The following is a 20,182-nucleotide window of genomic DNA, read 5'->3' on the forward strand; positions in this document are numbered from 1 at the left end:
ACGATGAAGTTTCCATAAAACTTCAAACTCATCGATGACGTGTTTGAGTTTCTTGATAGCCTACATCCATAGCCGTAGGAGATGGGGGAGCAGGGGGGCGATCGCTCCCCCGCTGAAAAAAAAACATCCCTAATTTGGGCAAAAAATGTCCAGTTATTTGGGCAAATCAATTTTTCCATATTTCGACATTTTATCAGTTTAAGAACTTTGCATAATTATTTTAATTTATGAGATTGCCAAGTTGATGCCTGTTGTGGAGTTATTAGACTACACTACCTCAGCAATTGAGTAATGTTACTTTTCTGAAAGCATTTTTGCAAAGACAAAATTTGGGCAAATTTTGTTTGCCCCCCCAAAAGATTTTGCTCTCCTACGGCTATGCCTACATCTGTTACTATACTAGACTATATCAACAACTAGCGAATCTTTTCCAATATAGCCTGCGATCGATAGAATAAATTTCGTTTGTATGATTGAGCCGGTGAAGCAGTTTTGTAGCCTGAGTGTTCCGTCCCCATTAAATCGTTTTAATTCACCCCGTTAGTTCAGTGGTTACGCACCCGGCTCAAGATCACGCGGCGCTGGTTGGCCTTTCGGGGTGTGCGCTTGAGCAACGCACTTTCAGGACTGCTTTCCATTCAGCAGCACCTAGTGAATGGAAAAATTCCCAGGCAACAACACTTCAACAATCGAAAAACTTCACTCTGCCAATCTCGGTAACCGGCCCTGCGTCAAAAGCCTCTACACAAGTAGCCTATGCGAAACTACCAGGAATAACCTATCAAGGCTTTGTCAGTCCGAGGATAAAGATTCACAGCCAACCATACCATAATTCCCAAAACAAATTTTGCTTGCGAGTAGGCCTACCTAGTACTAGCCTACTCTTTCCAGCTTTCTCTAATTTTGTCAGTGACGATCGGTGAGGGAAAGCAGTGCTTACCTGAGCAAAAACTATGCAAAATATAATGACTGAATTCTTAGTTCAGGCCCTTAGGGGAATCTTTAGGCTAAACGTGTTACACGTTGTTTTTTTGCATATTTTTGCAGTTGATCAACCCAACTTTGATTTTAGTGGGTGCCGCAACGTTTTGGGTCACGTGATCACCCCCAAACCGGGGATTTCCCCAGAAATCACGTTTCAGCTCTTTTTACGTCATTTTTGTGCAATTACATATTTGATTTTTGTATATTTTAACTTAAAAAGCACATACAAATAAGTGAGACAAAATAAACACAAAATAATTTTACTGATGACGTCATTGTGACGTCATCACATATATTTTTTTGCTTTTTTAACCTATTTTGGTCGTTTGCTGTTGGTTTTAGTTGGAGTACCGGTTACTAAAACCATTTCACAATTCCTAAAAGTAGTTTCGTCATGATTGCATCTTTTATGACGTCATCATTACATTATTAAAACTAGACAAGTTCAAATTCAGGAACCAAAGGTAAGTTTATTCCGAAAAAAGCGATCAAATACTCTCATTATAAGTTTTGCAAATGCTTAAAATTTTACAATTGCAAGCAATAACAATAATTCCAGTACAGTATAACGCAATAACGACGTCATCAAGGGAATAACCAGAAGAGCAGCTACCAGGGGTGAATTTCCCTTTTGGTCATGCCACTTTAAAATTTAAAATAATATGTAGGCCTAATTATGATCTACAAATCAAATTAATACACGACCCCAGATGATGCAATGTCAGAGTCTTAACCCTGTCAATTCAAGATGAAAAAACTAGCGGTTTTGGATGTTAAACTCCTACCATACGTAATTTGATGTTAAAAAAATTCGTGTACGACAAGTTTTTTCAAGTAACAAGATAGAGTTTAGAAAGTCAAAAGCATTTCTTGAATGATCAGTGTGGATTGGAGATGAAACGTCAATGTGGATTGAAGATGAAACATCAGAGAGGATTGGATATTTTGTGGTCGAATTGCATGTTTCGTACTCGCATGAACAAAGATTTGTGCATTTTATGGATTTTTTCTTACAGGAACATCGAGAGCCACAAGTAGACTGACAAAACGGAACAAGCCGATTTGCATCATTATGTTTCCAACCCCAAGCTAAAGGAGAAGGTAGTTGCTGAACATTTACGAGGCTTGATTTCCGTATTTCAGCTTGATGGATCGCTCTGCGTGTATGTTGCATCAGAGCAGCTGACGTTGGTGGCAGCTTTTCAATAGTGTAACCATTGGTAAACATCATATAACGGCATTCGTCTACATCCATGATAGTAGGACTATTGCCATAAAGAGCTATGACATACTTTTGTATGTCATTTATAGAGCTAGGTGAGCTTGAGAAATTCAGAGAGTTAAATAAGCCACACATTGCGGTAAGATTAAGCATCCAACAATCCCGAGCCTTTTTTTCCAAAGATGAAACAGTATCACAGATTGTGATAGCATAAAACAAAGGTAAAGAAGCGCAAATCATCGGAGATTGAGGTAAAGATGAAACAATATCATGGATTGGAATGAAGCGAGTTTTTTCTCCAACTCCAAATTCAACCCATAGTTTACAGATTTCTAACTTGTCAAAACACGAAATTGCAATAATTACCACATAAGTATCTACTGTTTTGACTATGGCATCGGATTTTCCATGTTTCACATGGAGAAACATACGGGTGTCTGCCTCTTCGTGATCACATGGGGAAACCTCAGACATGTCCAATGTTTGATTGTTAAGAGCTGTATCTAACGATGTTACAACGATCGTAAACAAGTTTGGATCGACTGAAGTTATCACAGCTTGTTGAACCAGTTGATATAACGCAGTTTTGTTGCTGTCATTTCCCAAAAACTCAGACCAGTTGAGAGGAAGACGAGTATTACTTGTGACAACCACGTAACATCCAGACCCTGTTTCTTGCAGAGGGTAAGCCTCAAATAGCTACTGCCATCACAGAACATGCCAGCAGTGTGATGTCAGCCGATTATGAAGTAGTGAAAGAATCTGCCTCGAAAACCGATCACTACGTCATTGATGGAGGGTTCTTGTTGCATCGAGTGCCATTGAAACTGGAGACAGTTATGGGTCTATTGCACAGTCGTATGCAGATTTTACCATTCGTCATTATCGCTTAGCAACGGTGGTCTTTGATGGATATGGTGGTCCGTCTATCAAAGACAATACCCATCAAAGACGCGGCATGAACGTCCACCCGGTTGTTCACTTTACTGTAGACACCAAGTTCATTGGAAAGAAGGAGCAGTTCATGCCTCGAGCTTCCAACAAGGAAGGATTAATTTCTGCTCAACTGAGGAATAGAAGCTGCAATGTGATGAACGCTCCAGGTGATGCAGATGTTGACATCGTCAGGACGGCAGATGGACAGCCCTCATCGACATAGTACGACTTTAATTGGTGAAGACACAGACCTTTTAATATTGATACTACGCTATGCTGACACTGACCCAGACATTAAAGAGCTCTACTTCCGCTCCGAAAAGGCTTACGCAACCAAGATACACGACATCAACAAACTTAAAGCAATCATCGGACCAGACATAATTATGCTCACAGCTTCTCTTCATTCATGCATTCACCGGTTGTGATTCAACGTCAAGGATATTTGGTATCGGGAAGAAGACGCTTTCAAGAAACTAGTGAAAAGTCAACCAATAATCAAAGAATGTGCAAATTGCTTTATTCTCCCAAATCAGACAGGCCACATCATTAAGGATCTTGGAAACAAAGCTATGACCGTTATGTTTGGCAACGATGGCAGTAGTAACCTAGAAACACAGCGATACAATACATTGGTCAAGAAAATTAAAACAGCCAAATCCTTTGTTCACCCTGAACGTTTGCCACCTACATTATCCTTTACCACATTCCACTGCCTCAGAGTTTACTACCAGATTATGGTCAGGATGGGTAGGCTACTGACAATGGTATGGATGCTCTAGACTGGGGATGGAAAGTAGAATATAATCAGATGGTTCCAATCATGACGGACATGAAAGCTGCCCCGGACAACCTACTGAAAATGATCACTGCAATTGCGAATCGTGTTCACCTCACTGTAGTTGCCGGAGATATGTGCTACCATACCATGCTGGATGTGGACCATGCCAAACTGATTCATGTGTCCATACAGCAATCACATAACCACAGACGATGACATCGAGAGTGACAGCGATGAGCATTAGTAATGCTTGATCCATTTGCTTTCTTTACACTGATTATGTCAAGAGTCTACATGACCACATCGTATGAGCTCTTTATGCCTGCTCAGTTAACCCAAATATATATAGAAATCCCTGTGATAGAAATTTACCGGGTTTTTTAATAAACAATACATTGTTATTGTACATTTTTAATTGTTTTGGCAGCCATCTTGGATTGCCATATTGAATTTATAGGCTATCAGATAATTTAACAATTCTGAGAATGGTCTCATTGACTTCACAAGGTATAAAAACCTAGATATAGACACCAAAACTACACGTTTTGGTCATATGATAACCTAGTTATGGTCAATTTACTGTTATTTTAATGGTTTGGCGGCCATCTTGGTTTGCCATATTGAATTTATAGGCTATCAGATAATTCAACAATTCTGAGAATAGTCTCATTGACTTCACAGGGTATAAAAACCTAGATATAGACATCAAAACTACATGTTTTGGTCATATGATGACCTAGTTATGGTCAATTTACTATGTTAGTTTAATGGTTTAGCGGCCATCTTGGATTGCCATATTGAATTTATAGGCTATCAGATGATTTAACAATTCTGAGAATGGTTTCATTGACTTTACAGGGTATAAAAACCTAGATATAGACACCAAAACTACATGCTTTGGTCATAGGATGACCGAGTTATGGTCAATTTACTGTTATTTTAATGGTTTGGCGGCCATCTTGGATGGCCATATTGAATTTATAGGCTATCAGATAATTCAAAAATTCTGAGAATAGTCTCATTGACTTCACAGGGTATAAAAACCTAGATATAGACACCAAAACTACATGTTCTGGTCATATGATGACCTAGTTATGGTCAATTTACTATGTTATTTTAATGGTTTAGCGGCCATCTTGGATGGCCATATTGAATTTATAGACTATCAGATGATTTAACAATTCTGAGAATGGTTTCATTGACTTTACAGGGTATAAAAACCTAGATATAGACACCAAAATTACATGCTTTGGTCATAGGATGACCGAGTTATGGTCAATTTACTGTTATTTTAATGGTTTGGCGGCCATCTTGGATGGCCATATTGAATTTATAGGCTATCAGATAATTCAACAATTCTGAGAATAGTCTCATTGACTTCACAAGGTATAAAAACCTAGATATAGACACCAAAACTACATGTTTTGGTCATATGATGACCGAGTTATGGTCAATTTACTGTTTTGTTCAATGGTTTGGCGGCCATCTTGGAAGCTATCTTGAAAATAACCACTTTCCGGAAGTTGGATTCCTTAAGATTTTGAATATGTTAGTACTGACACTCAATACTAATCAAATCAGTTGAAAAACCATTGGTAACTTATTGTAACCAAAAAAGTAACACCAACAACAAACAAGCGACTACAATAAGAAAAAAACAAGCAAAAAATTAATACATGACGTCACAATGACGTCATTAATAACATAATTTTGTGTCATTTTTATCTCGTGTATTTTGTAGTGGCAGTCAGTCCAAATGTAAAAAAATAACGTATCTAATTGCATAAAAATGCCGTGAAAAGGGCTCAAAATTGACTTGGGGGGAATCCCCGATTTGGGGGTGATCACGTGACCCAAAAAGTTGCGGCACCCACTAAAATTTAAGTTAGATTCATCAACTACAAAAAAATGCAAAAAAACAACGTGTAACACGTTTAGCCTAAAGATGCTCATTTTTGCCCCTAAGGGCCTGCACTATCTAGGTTTATTAACTTATTATTTTTATCACGTCTATTTTAACTTGAAAATTACTGTGTTCATGACTACAATTACTCGTAACGCTTGTGAGTAGTCTAAGTCCTCACCAAACCGCATGTCTTGCCTCTCAATGCCAATTAACGCAAATGCTCCTGTCAGAAACAACCACTGAGGCTCCAGAGAAATCAACTTTCAAAGTTGCTTTCCCCACGTTCAAAAATGTCAAAAAACGCCTTCGTTTTATCCAATCCTGACTCGTTTTGCAAAACGTCACCAGCTGCTTAGCCAATCAGATGTGTTATGGTTAGAGTTGCTTTCCTAGTGACGTCAATGCGTACAATCGCTACTATCTCGTCATACGCACAGAATAGTCTCTCGTCACGGTACACAGCACAGCATCATAAAGGCGAAAAGATTGTTGCTGTTTTTTTATGTCTCCTCGCCATGTACTTTAGCCTACTATAGCTTTCATAGTCATGCCTTTGCCCTTTTTACAGCGTTGATATAACGTTACTTCGCCAATGAACGTTCAGGTGCGGATGCAATATTTAGTTCGTTAAGCTTCTATACGCAGGAGGCAAACTTATCCAGCTTTTTGTACAAATTGCTTGCGGTTGTAATGTTTAGGCCTAAGTGTTAGTTTTTGTAGTGCAGGCCTAACTGAATATCTGAGAATGAACATTCATGACGAATTAAATATTTAAACAACTATTATTTCATGTCTAACACTGGATTTTGGTCCTGCAACGTTGAAATTAAGATTGTTCATGACTTCTAAACATTAAATGGATGTATGATCACGACATAGGCGAAGCACAATTTGACAGACTTTTATTTTTGATTTGTTTTTGAAATGCACTCAGAGCGCACCAAATTGGAAGTGTTTTTCAAAAATTTCTGGGGGAGGCCCTCCAGACCCCCTCAAAACTAAAAAAAACAAAAAATACTGGTTTTTCCTTTACAATGTTATGCTAGGGGGGAGGAAGTTGCCCGACTTCCCCCCTCTTGGAGCCCCTGGTGGCAACAAACACACAAAATAATAATCAGCCAACAAAAAACACTTCAGGTTCGGGCGTGGACGACACTGAGTGACAACAGGACTAATGGCATAACTTGCAAACTGACCATCTGACTCATCATAGACTATATAGTTGTAACCAGTGCCGGTCTTAGGGTATTTCGGGCCTTGTGCAGAATATACTTTGCAAGCCCCAACGACAATGATCCAATACAGTAGCGTAACTATGTATTTTGAAAGGGGAGGGGGGCTTGACGCCCAAAAACCTTTCCCAAATCAAATTAAAAACTTTCTGACTGTCTGCACTAACTTGCTGTAAATTCTTATGTGGTGAGCCTACAATGACCAGTGAAACATCAATGAAATTGGGAAGTAATGCTCTAGCGCCATGTGATAAATAAAAGTTTAAAAAAGCAACCGCTAAATTTTAAGATTGCGCAAGACAACCATGCCTTTGGCAGTTACTTTTTTCAATCCCCCCCTCCCCCATGTAATGCTTTTTCACTACGAATTCAGGACAAAAAACTACCATTCCGTACTCGAAAGCGTTACGTAACGTTTTGTATGAACCCCCTCCCCCCCGATGTGACGCTAACGTAACGCTTTGCACAAACCTCCCCTCCCCCTCGAAGGCGTTACGTAATATTTGAACGTTCCCTATCACAATTTTGCCTATGATGCAGATATATGCATTATAGAATGTAGAAACTTATTTAAACATGTGTATTATACAGGCTAGTGTGGGGGTGTTCACAACCGGAGGCAAATTTACAAATGTCTGAATATTGCAAGCTGGTGTAAATTCGTTAGCAAGAGAGGTAGGCGAGTTTTTACTGGTTAGCTTTTTTAAATATGGCATGCAAGACCTGACTTCACATCTATGGTTGTTTAAGCCTGATAGAGTTAGATAGTTTGATAGAGTTTTAGTCACGCAGGGTGAATCAAGATATTTGTAAATCTTTTCAGTGTTGTTTTCTGCTGTGTTGTTGATTTTAATTTGATTAATAAATTTCGTATGTCGACTATTGTGTTTCCAAGTCTTTAACATGCTTGGATTGATATTTCTGCACTAAATACATCAGGATTAAAAAAATTGCGGATCGAGTGGTAATTTATATTGTTCTATGGACCAACATCGTTTTTGGGATCCATCACGCCAAGCACGACCTACTAGAACACGGCCAAATATGTTGCTATTTGAGAAAATTTCTAAGAAACTGAATTGTTACAATCATAGCTATGATCAGTGTTGGGCGCGATAACTCATTTTTCAGTTAAGCGATAACGATAATCGATAAACGAAAAATGCCTAAAGCGATAACGATAAATCAAAAAAAAGTTAAGCGATAACGATAAGCGATAAATTATCGCCGATAATGTCCGATAACGATAATTTTTTTTCTTGATTAGCGCTGCCCCATCCCATGCAGCACGTACTGTTTTCATCAACATGACGAAAAATCGAACATAATATACTGTAAAGAGACAAAACTTTTTGTAAGTTATGCATGAATAGAATTGCAACAGCGGCAGTAGGTATCGAATCTTCAACCTCTTGATCCAGAATCAAACCACTGAGGTAACCGCCGTGCTTATAATTATAGCCTACCTTCAGATACCAGTTGGATGCTTTTATCAATTGAGTTGCACTGCCGCTTACGCGCAGTAGGAAAAATAATTAAATCAAATGAAAATACCATAAAAAATTCCAAACTTTGTATTTTGCTTTCTGCTTAAAGGGCTGTTTAGTGTTTACAGCAAAGTCAGCAATAATTGAAAAAATTCCAAAAAACGCAAAATGCTTGAAAATTTATCAGTAATCTTAAACGTTATTGGTAGTAAAAATGTGCATACTGTGAAATCCATCAAGCTTGTCAAATCAGTCGTGTTTGTTTAAGAACAATAACATAATTATTGTAATTTACTGATAATTTTAGATAATTTTTTTGTTTTCTTTGTGAACACCTTCATTAAAGCAATGGCAGAACGCTGAGTTGTTGAGATAAGAATTACAATATAGGCACTGTATTAGTGGGAATAAAAATATTTGATTGAGGTAGGCTAGGTCGCATAGGTAAATGAGAAAGGTTATACTGTATTTAGCATAATTTTACCCAGGGATATCTAGAGAAGGGGATATGAAGGCTCGCAGCGATTGCCTTATTCTCGTGACACTACCAGCAGGGGCGCCGGAACGATTTTTGACTGGGGGGGCAAGATTACGAAAAAAGGGCACTTTTGTTTACTGAAAGGGCAATTTTTTTTCAAGTTTTAAGATAAGATATAGCGATAATGCTAATTGTATCAGCTCACTATGTATTGAGTAATGATAGTCTACAAGCGTCCGGTATACAAAGAAGGGCATCATGCTATGTTGTAATGATGTAACCTATTGTCAAGCCTTAAAGCAACCTGCGGCCATGGCCGCTAAGTAGTGCTTGAATGACCGCCGGTGCTACCTCCTCAATCGGCCAAGTTTGGCCGCCGGTCTCTTCTTAGCCAATTATTTAATTTCGCAATAGAATGATCGTGGATTAACTGTCGAAAATATGTAGTATGAAAGAGTGACGCAAAATTAGGTCAGCGCGTCATAACCTCCACTGTTGCATTGTGCGGGAATGTTTGTTATTGATGGAATATATCCATCTGCGATCACCAGCGCTGTAAGTCTTGTTTGTAATTTCCGACGTTTATTTTAACAAAGTCTTAATCCGAAGTGCTAATTTACATCGGCTGGCAATATTGTCGTTTTTATGTCGATTCGATGTTGTCGGACATTGAATCGTTGTTAAAAAGGAGAACTAGGTTAGACTGGTTAGTTTGACATCGGAGGGGAAAACATTTTTTGATCATTGCAAATGCTTCTTTTAGTAATGTCCTTCACATCATTGAAATACTTATTTTATTACCTTGCCGTCATCGTCAACACAAGTCGAACGTTGTTTTTCGTTGCTAAAAAGAATTCTAGGGGAGTGGCGAACTTCTTTAAAATCAGCTACATTGGAGACACTCGTGCGAGTGTCGTTAGATGGTTCCGCAGCAGTAGCGTAGCCAGGATTTTTGAAAGGGGGGTTTTGACCACCCAACGGCGGGGTGTCTGGGGGGCCTCCCCCAGAAAATTTTGAAAAATTACTTTGAATTTGGTGCATTCTGAGAGCATTTTCAACAAAAATGTGGGTACGAATATTCCCGTAAAATGGTGCTGTCCGGTAGCATAGCAAAAGAATAAGATCATGTTTTCTTCAGCACTTTTCGGAAAAAAAGCTAAGTCTCTGTGTTTTCTTGTTGCTAATTCCTGGCTGAGATGTTTGAATGTTTGGTATTGGCAAAACTCGCTCGTTTAATGCAATTTTGTTTAAAATTAGGCAATTTTTTTTTAGACTGAAAGCATCATTCTCAATATCGTGACGTCACACACGTGCCAAAGGGAGGGGATGTAACCCCCAACCCCCCCCCCCCCCTTGGCTACGCCACTGTCCCGCAGTACTGGATTACAATCCCGATAAAGCAGTTATTGCGTGGTGCAACGATTCTATAATTGTAAGACGTCGCCCAGGCCCAGACTTCAATAACGCTAAGTGATTTTAGCATTTGTTGCAAGTTTAATTCTATTTAAGCTTACTTGTGCTATCGTTGTTTTTATTTTGGCCTCCAAGCACACAGATTTGGCCGCCGAGAAGGAGCTCCCAGTAGGCCACGATGGCTGCCGATAAAAAAACGAGGTTTAAGGCCTGTACTGTGTTGCAAAATTTTGTGCAGTAAATATTATTTTGAGGCAAAAATGAAAGATTATAATTAGGCTAAAAGCGAAAAGCAGAAATTGTTATATTGCAAAATGTGCAGTAGCTTACATGACTTTAAAAGGGCACCATTGCCCCCCCCTGCCCTTCCATCTGCAGAAAAATTGAGGGCAGGGGGGGCATTCGCCCCCCCTGCCCCTGACTACCAGGGCGGTAGTTTGTGGTGCTTTAAACATGTGGTTCTTTTCAAAATTGCAGAAAGTTTTGTAGTGCAGCTGGTACAATGAGCTACAGTAAACAGTTAGCAAATGTTACGTAGTGCATATTTAAAGAGTAGCCTACTTGTTTACAAATACAGCTAAAAAGTTACCAGTAAGCTGTTTTTTTTAACAAAGCCTTTGTAGTAGGCTAGATGTAAAGCAAGTATATGGGTAGTTGAATTAACAAGCAACCATGAGCATGCTGTGAATATCCAGGCGTGATGCTAATAGCGCAATGCAAGTTATCATAACAAGATTTATTAAACTACTATCGGTGCCAATTGTCATTTTACGATAAACACAGATTATTTACGATAAACAAAAGCCCTTCTATTGTCAGACGTTATAAAAGCCTTCGTATCCCCTTCTTTAGATATCCCTGATTTTTCCACGCAACTCGATGCGCCTATTGTCATGCAAAAACTACTACAAGATGCAAAAAATGTGATGTCGGTCTGCATGTCAAATGCTTCAAGCAATACCATATTCCGCAATGACTTGTTTCAGTGATATTGTGTTACTTTGCTAATTTTCATCTTCATATTTTTTGAACTTTTATTTTAATAAAATGCTCGATGACAATAATGACATGACAAGACATGAACAAGACATTTCCGATTTATCACTTTGAGCGATAAGTAAAATATAATAACGCTTAAGCATTACGCACAAGAAACTTGTGAAATTTGATAACGGATTTGCCTAGCCGCCGGCACTTGCAGAAACTCATCACTTATTGTTTTAATTAAACAGGTTACATGACAAACTATTATTCCCTTTACGAGGTGTTTTTCTCTTCACTTTCAGTGCGTAAAAACACACACACGTCAGTTTGAGTGCGTAAACACACACAAGCATTCAATGTGATTTTAGTACCAACATAGTTGATGAAGAGTGGAGGTTGGACTTTAGGTTTGCCATTGATATCATGGAAAAGTTGAACGAATTGAATGTAAAACTTCAGGGCAATGGTTTATTTGCACACGAGATGTACGTCCACGTTAAATCATTCCAAATGAAGCTGCCATTGTTCCTCAGACAAGCTGGTAACAACAGGTTTTGTCACTTTCCTTTGCTGCAAGAAGCAAACATTTCTGGTTAACTTGCAGCAAAGTATAAAGTTCAGTTGGATACCTTGGCTATCGAATTCGACAGAAGGTTCCAAGACTTAAAGAACCTGGAACCGCAGTTTAATATGCTCACCTCTCCATTCACTACAGAAGTTTATTCGGCTCCTGAGAATTTACAGCTGGAACTGCTGGACTTGCAAGCAAATAATGACTTGAAAGAGAAGTTAAGTCAGATTCACTGCATGACTTTTACAAGTCATTGTCTGGCGATTTGTTTCCAAACTTAAAACCTTTGCTGCTAAGTTTTTGACACTGTTTGGATCCACATACATATGCGAACAAGCATTTTCTTGTTTAAAAATAAACAAGTCGAAGAACAGGTCTTTGCTGACAGACACCAACTTGCATGGTGTTATGAGGATATCTACCAGCAAACTTGCTCCCAATTTGCAGAAGATTGTGAAAAACTGTGAACAGTTGCACAAGTCTCATTAACTTTTGTGATGATGATTGCATAGCTTTAAACGTAACTGAGTGTGAAATAAAAAAATTGTGTTTAATATGAATATGCGTTTATTTACACACCGGGTAAATTTTCCTACTTTGTAATGAGAGTGTGCGGCCCCCCGGCTGCAACATTTTTTCAAATGTGGCCCTCAGTACAAAAAGTTTGCCCACCCCTGTTATAGTCTATAACCGATCTTGTGTTGTTATTGTGTGTGAATTTTGTCTTTTAAACTGAGTTTGTGACGTAACCGCACGTCTCAAGGCAAGTTTAGTTAATCTACTCATCTAAAGATTTAATGCGTTTAAACAGTAAGTCTCATGTTTTGACGAGAGGGATTTTATTTTTTTACGACAATTACTAAAAACTAACACTTCCAACGAAAAAAGAAAACACAAGAATAAAATAGTTGATCGTGAGGTGGCGCGAAAGACCATGTTTCCGATGTAAAAGCGGCCTCGTATTGCGACACTTTCACAAACCACTTGCCAATTTCTTTCGCTTTGCTTCAAAGGAATCTGTACTGTCTGTGCGCTTACATGTTAATTGTAAAATTCACTCGCGATTGCCCATTGCAGCAAAACAACAAGAGACTTGTTGCATGCATTTCATTGCATTGCAATTTGCAACTCTAAAAATTATTGTTGTCAGGGCCGTCGCTGCAGGGGGCGTGCCCCCTCCCTTGACAACGACCTGTGCACATACGCTTTAGGCACTGAAGAAGAACTGGTTTTAATTTTAGTTTCATTAACTAGGTGGCTAGTAAAAATATTACTTTTCATGGTCTTTCCACTTGTGCGATGATCCGAAATAAAATTTATCGGCGATTAATTATCGGCGATAATCAAATATTGCCTTTGGCGATAACGATAACTGAAAAAATAATTGAGCGATAACGATAGGCGATAAAAATTTATCGTCGATAATGCCCATCACTGGCTATGATAAACCTGTCATCTTCCCATTACCAGAAGTAAGTAAAATAAGCAATATTTTCACCTAGGCTTGTTTAACTGGAGATTAGGTATGTACTTTGAGCACAGTTTACACAATAATAATGTAATATGCAAGACTTTTCAACTGCACCCTGGAGGTAGTATCGTTTGGTGTAATTGCATGTTCCATTTAAAATATCAAGGATTTTTTGTGGCTTCTATGTTGTAAGTTGTTCATTTGATGTGTCAATTTAAATGTTAATTCCTTTGTTTTTCGCCAAGTTTAGTTTTGCAAGTAAACTATGGCTATTGGCGAAAGATCCTGCTTTACAAAAAAACCTAACGACTGTATTATGAGACTACCTCCAGGATGCAGTTGGAAAGTCCTACATATTTTACATTATTATTGCATAAATTGTGCTCAACATACATATCTAATCTTTGGCAAAACAAGCCAAAAATATGTCTAGATACAAATTATGTTGCTTGTTTTACATACTTCTGTAAGTGGGAAAATGACAAGTTTGTCATGGCTATGATAGTAACAATTCAGACTCTTAGAAATTTTCCCAAATAGCAACATATTTGGCCGTGTTTTAGTAGGCCGTGCGCCAAGGTTTTTTTTTTTTTAGATGAAACTATCTGAAAATAATCAGTAGGTATGCAGGAGCTAACCATGTCAAATGTAATTAAATTTATTCCAAAATAAAGATGCAATTGAAAGTTTTGTAGTAGCCTATCCATGAATTTCCCCAACTGTGCAATTACGCATTAGGGATTTTTCCGTAAACCGCGAAATCCTTGCTCTCAATCACGATTTTCGTCGGTATGTTTAAAGTTGTTGCAGTATTCAGCTGAAATTAATTTTTTGTAAAGTAGACGCAAGTAGCTAGAAGTGATTACCACCTACAAAAATATATATACAGAATTAAAGAATGGGTGAAGAAAAATATTCGTGTTTATGAAAAAAATTCGTGGTTAGGAAAATCATTAATACTGTAAAATGGTGCTGTCCGGTGGCATAGCAAAGGATAAGATTATGTTTTCTTTGGCATTTTTCGGATTACTGCATTTTCTGAGTAAATTGCAGGCCCCTAATTTGCGGGCCCTGTGCGATCGCACAGTTCGCACACTCCAAAGACTGGCACTGGTTGTAACGACGGTGAAAACATAGAAAGTATCGCCATCTCAAACGATGCGTTCACAAGCTGTTCCTACCAGGTTACTGTGTGCGGCTACTAAGACTAGGTGTTCACAAACTGTTGTTCCAGACTAGAGTCTAGACCAGTGGTTCCCAACCTTTTTATTGTCACGGACCCCTTTAGACAAATTATTAATTATGCGGACCCCTACCTAAATTTTGCTTGAAACTCAATTAACATACTATTGACTATTGCAAAGAAATTCATTTTTACGCGAGTCAGTTCAATCACAGTACTATTGACTATTGTAATAATTATGCTACTCAACTACTGTTTACGGTGTCATATTGCATTGCCGCTGTGGCTCATGCGGCAAATATCAGGTCAAACAGTTGCTCAAAAAAGAAAATGAATGGATTGTTCAAGAAATGTCAGCAGTGTTTGAATATTAAGGTGGCCCAAAGTGCCATGCCGAAACTTTTTCAACGTAAGCAAATTTATTGAGATGGTTGTTGTTGCTTTTCCTGAACTAAACGACTGAACTGCGGTTGAGTTTTTCACAATGCAACACGCATGTCATCTTCAACGTCTAGGCTACTGTCCAGGTGATTTCGATGCTGTTTTTATTGTAACAAGAGCTGAGAATCCTGCCTCGTAAAGGTTAAGTGGTTATGAATGGTAACAAAACAATAATCGCTTGCTTTGCCAAGAATGAGTAGGTTTGCAGTTGTGAGCACCAAAATTCTTCCACAGTTTTTGAATGAAACTCAATGCCTAATAACTCTTTTGATCTCAAATCAATTAGGTCATCTTTTCTGAGATCGTCATCGCTAATGTTGTTCAAGTCAAAAAGAAAAGGATTTCGAATCCATGTTTCAACTTCGTTCGGCAGGTGTTCTAAATTAAAATAACGTTGAAATGAGATTTGCAGGGTTTCAAGTGTGCGCAAAATTTTTCTCTCATAGAGATCAAAAGAGTAGATTCTCTTTGAGTTTCATCCATCAAGATAAGATCTTCTAACATTGGAAAGTTAGCGTAATTATCTGCTTCCAATCTGCGTTTCCAAATCGGCAACTTGGCTAAAAACGCTTTCAGTTTTTCAGCTGCATCAATTATTGTCACACCTGGTCCTTGAATACCAGGATTAACATTGTTAATATGACCGAAAATATCGGCTAAGTAGGCCATGCCGTATAGAAAACTTTTACTCTCGAATAATTTTGAGAGGGGACTTCCTTTTGCTTTCAAAAGAGTTGATACCTCATTTTTTTAGCTGCTGCAGTTGTTTTAAAACTTCTCTAGATATATAACCAACGTACCTCAGAATGATACAAGTTTAAGTACTCCGTCATCTGACCCTACTTCTTGACAGAGCGCTTTAAAAGTACGGTGGTTTACAGCTCTGCTTTTGATAAAACTAACGACTTTCACGTAATTCGTCAGAATTTCTTTGAGACTTGCTGGTAAAGTTTTTGCTGCTAAGGTGTACCTGTGCAAGAAGCAATGGGTAACAACCACGCGAGGAGCTTCGTTTTTTACTAAAGCAGTAAATCCGGATTTGTTCCCGAGCATAACTGGTGCTCCATCCGTGCATATAGAACAAAGTAGTTTTTTTCTTCCAAAAGTCATCAAGGTAATCACGGACCCCCAAATGCTTTCTCACGGACCCCCAAGGGGTCCGCGAACCCCAGGTTGGGAACCACTGGTCTAGACTAACTTTGGGTAACGATTACTGCTCAATCGGTGTGGCAAAAACTGAGCAAAAATGTGCTTGACTTCACCTTTTCTAATAGTGCCTGCTTGTTCGTATCAACCACAATGTTCGTACCACAATTGTAGCCTACAGGTTCTCAACCACGGCATTTAGACTTTAGAGTAAACTAGGCCATGATTGAACCTACATTGGTTATGCGATGGAAACATTTAACAGATCCAATTGCGCGTAGCCTACCTTTGTACTAGAAAATAAATTCTCCAGTGACCTCACCATGATGTCGCCAATAGCGTTAGCGAAGTCACCTCAAACTCTTTGATTACATAACAAACTAAAATAATGTATACATAGCAGATGCCATGTAAGGCATCGTTGCAACACTCATCATGCCCACAGTCCAACGGTGGAAATTAGCATTTTCCGCAATAAAAAAGTGATGAATGGTTTGAATGTTGCCCGAAAATATGTTTCAAACTGACGAACGTGACAGATGTCACATGATAAAGTGTCACTGTTGTCATATATACAGCACAATGCAATATAAAAATCCGTACCGTATAGCCTACCAAGCAGACACGCTACGTGGACGTAGTTGAATGGGGCTTTCGCCCTTGCTCCAGTAAAGTGAGAAGACTATAGATTTCCAGAAGGTTTCATTGTGGTATTTTGGTACATCTTTGCTGTGGTTGAAACATTGCTTCGCTGTGCAGCTGTTTGAAAACGTTGAATGACTTGTTTGTCACCCAGTCTCCACTTTCCGTTAAGTTGTAGATTTGGAGGGTTCTGATTCCATATCCACGTTTTCATGGGAAATGACCACATCTTTCCATAGTTTGCTTCAATGTACTTTATAGGATTGCATGGAACTCTTACTTTCAGTCCTAAAAATTCAGTCCAACACAATTTAAACTTAGGAAATTTGTACTTGTATTTTTGTCTTGTTTTTACGTCTACTCCACCAATCCAGGCATGATCTACGCCTTCGTAAACAAAAAACATATCCAATTTGTTATGATTGTCTCCAGTGAAACTGAATTCAAGACTGTCGTTCAGTCTTCCAAATTTGTACAACAAATTCAATCCTACTTTTTCCATTTCTTCAATTATTTTCGGATTATAGTCATTAACCCGCACCTCAATGTCAACATCAGTTGTGTGTGGGATGATGTCACACTGTCTGTACCAGCCCAAGCAAGTTCCGCTACTTAAAGAAAACGGGACATTTAAGCGATCTAAGGCTGATTTTGCACTCGATATTAATCTTAAAGCATATACTTTGAATTCCCGTTCCTTTTTTGATAAACTTCCATACTGGTAGTAGTACTTTCGTTTGTATGCTTTAGCTCTACGGTGATTACATTCAATAAAATGAGAAGTTTTATAATCATCCAAAATCGTTGGAATACCACAAGGCAGGTTTAATTGGTAACTATTTACCGTTATTGACAGACATTTTAGGTCATGTGATGCATCAAATATTTGGGCATATGGTCCGATTCTTTCCTTTATTGTTTCTATTCTTTGCCAACTATCATTTGAAGCTGATTGCAGCATGCTTGCAATTGTTTTCCAGTCATCACCTTGCACAGGACCCATCCATCTACTAGTTCCTAAACGTTCATACAAAAATGCTACTCGTATGACATAGTCATCTTTTACTACCCAAAGATAAGTTTGAATCGGTCTAACAGTTATTTTCTTGTTAAAAAACACTGCATCATTGTCTACGGACAGATGAACAGCATATCCGTTAAACATTAAATCATCTAAAAGTGTGTTATTTTTATAAGAAAACTTTGTAGCTTCAATTGCAAATGTTACAACTGTTTTGTTCATAAGGCTGAACGCACACGAAGATTTACACGGACAGGTAATAGTCATCCAAGATTTATTGTCGGAATAAAGAAGTTCAGATAAGATATCAAAATCAAACAGCACCATTGGAACGTGATGCTTTTTGAAAATGGAGAGAAACTGATCTAAGCAACGTTGTTTCTTTGCATCAACTTCCTCATAACTTCCTTCAGAACGAATTTTATTTTCGTAAAATGCACAGCTTATCCAAGATACAACGGCGAAGCAAAACAGAACACACAGCAACTTTTTAGCTTGTTTAATCTGAAGGCCATTAGCACTGTTAACACGTACTGTTGATTCATCAACTTTTTTCTGCATCATTCTAGAAGTTCTTAAGCTTACTGATTAAAATAGTAGCGTACGTAGTTGTCACAACTACATCTGGAATATAGCAAACAGAAATGCGGTTAGAGTTAGACATTTATAAGTTTAACTTCAGAAAAAAGGAATATATATCGGGCTTCCCAAACTGTAGTCCGTAACGACTGCACAGGTGGTCCGCGGCGACATAACAAAAAATTCTAACGTAGGCTATGCATTGTACAGTAAGCTACAAGCACTGTCAAAAAATGCCGATTAAGGCAAAATACAGGTCCAGAGTTAGGCTATCGTGGACTTGACGAGTTTGTTTGTCAATGGCTCCGAAAATTGACAATTGTGCAATAAGACATAACCCATTCCGCCTCATTGGTGTTGTCAGTTTTGTTAATAAATATAATTCAATGTTTTTTTTTAAATTTGTGAGCCAAAACTGAAACTCATGGTTCGAATGCTTCTCTTCGATAGGCCTATTATATAGGCCAGGGCTTCCCAAACTGGGGGTCGCGACCGCCAAGGGGTCGCAGAAACTATAGGCTACCAATTTGCACAAGGTAGTGCATGTTAACACTTCTGTGCGAGATGCTGTGACAGTTATTAACTTTATGAAGAGTCGTGCACTCAATAGGCTGCCCGTATTTTTGAAAATTTATGAAATGAAATGGAATCGGAGTTAAAAATCTCTTTTACTGCATCGTGAAGTGAGGTGACTTTCAAAAGTCAAAGCTTTAAAATTGCTAGCCTTCAATTTATTTCATTGACGCGTACAACACTAGCAAATGTGTAAAGTTTCAATTTTTTACTCAGCCTTCATTATACAGTAGAAATCATATTTTTGTTATGGTAGCCTACACCAATTTATTTTATTATTTTTAGAGGTTGAGCAAAATATTTTTCTCTTTTTATATCTAATAAGTTTACGAATAGCAAGATGAGTTGGATACAAATTGGTTTAGACTAATTTTATTTAACCCCAAATGTTGAATAATTTTAAAAGGATAAAATATGTGAAAATACAACTTTAAAATAGCATTTCTACTGGATTTAAAAAAACATCTGACAACATTAGTCCGTCCTGATAGCTCAGTGGTTACGCGCTCGACTCAAAATCACGCGTGCTGGTTCGGCTCTCGGGGTGTGCGCTTGAGCAACGCATTTCAGGACCGCTTGAATTCAGCAGTACCTTGTGAATGGAATAATACCCCGGAAACAACATTTCAACAATCGCAAACTTCACTCTGCCAATCTCTGTAACCGCCCTGCGTCAAGGGAATAAACTATCAAAGTTTTGTCAGTCCGAGAATAAATATTCAAAATCAAACCAAACCATTTTTTCTCAACGCACCTTCTTGGCAGTTGAGGTAATCTAGTTGGAAATCCCGTTCTTCTGACTACCGGTATCTGGGTTAATTGTTCATTTTGCCAACAAAAGGTTACAAAACCTTCTGTTTGGTGTAACGAGTTTGTGGTGCACCCTTGTATACTCTTTCGTACTAGTGCACCCCATGAATATTTTGGTGCATCCAAGGGGTTGAACTGTGCACACTAATTGAAGAGCACTGATCTAGATACCACAACAGACAGGAAGCAGCGAAAGACTATATCAGTCATCTCGAGTCAGCTGCTTCCCTGTTCTTGATGTGACAAATGTCAAGCATCGGCAAATTACGTTGAAACAAGATAGGCTGATGTTCAGCAAAAAAGAAGAAAAAAAAGAAGTCAT

The 20,182-nt window shown here is 38.4% G+C and overlaps 1 protein-coding gene across 1 annotated transcript; it reads right to left on the reverse strand.

The window, feature by feature from the left end:
- Positions 1–16,687: 16,687 nt before the first annotated feature.
- LOC145780288 (ribitol-5-phosphate transferase FKTN-like) lies at positions 16,688–18,462 on the reverse strand. The gene has a single exon (XM_082591990.1). It carries the CDS (start codon positions 18,460–18,462, stop codon positions 16,918–16,920), a length of 1,545 nt encoding a protein of 514 aa, XP_082448116.1. The 3' UTR covers positions 16,688–16,917.
- Between the last annotated feature and the right edge of the window lie 1,720 nt (positions 18,463–20,182).

This window comes from Aplidium turbinatum, chromosome 11 (assembly GCF_918807975.1).
Source record: "Aplidium turbinatum chromosome 11, kaAplTurb1.1, whole genome shotgun sequence".
NCBI lineage: Eukaryota > Metazoa > Chordata > Ascidiacea > Aplousobranchia > Polyclinidae > Aplidium > Aplidium turbinatum.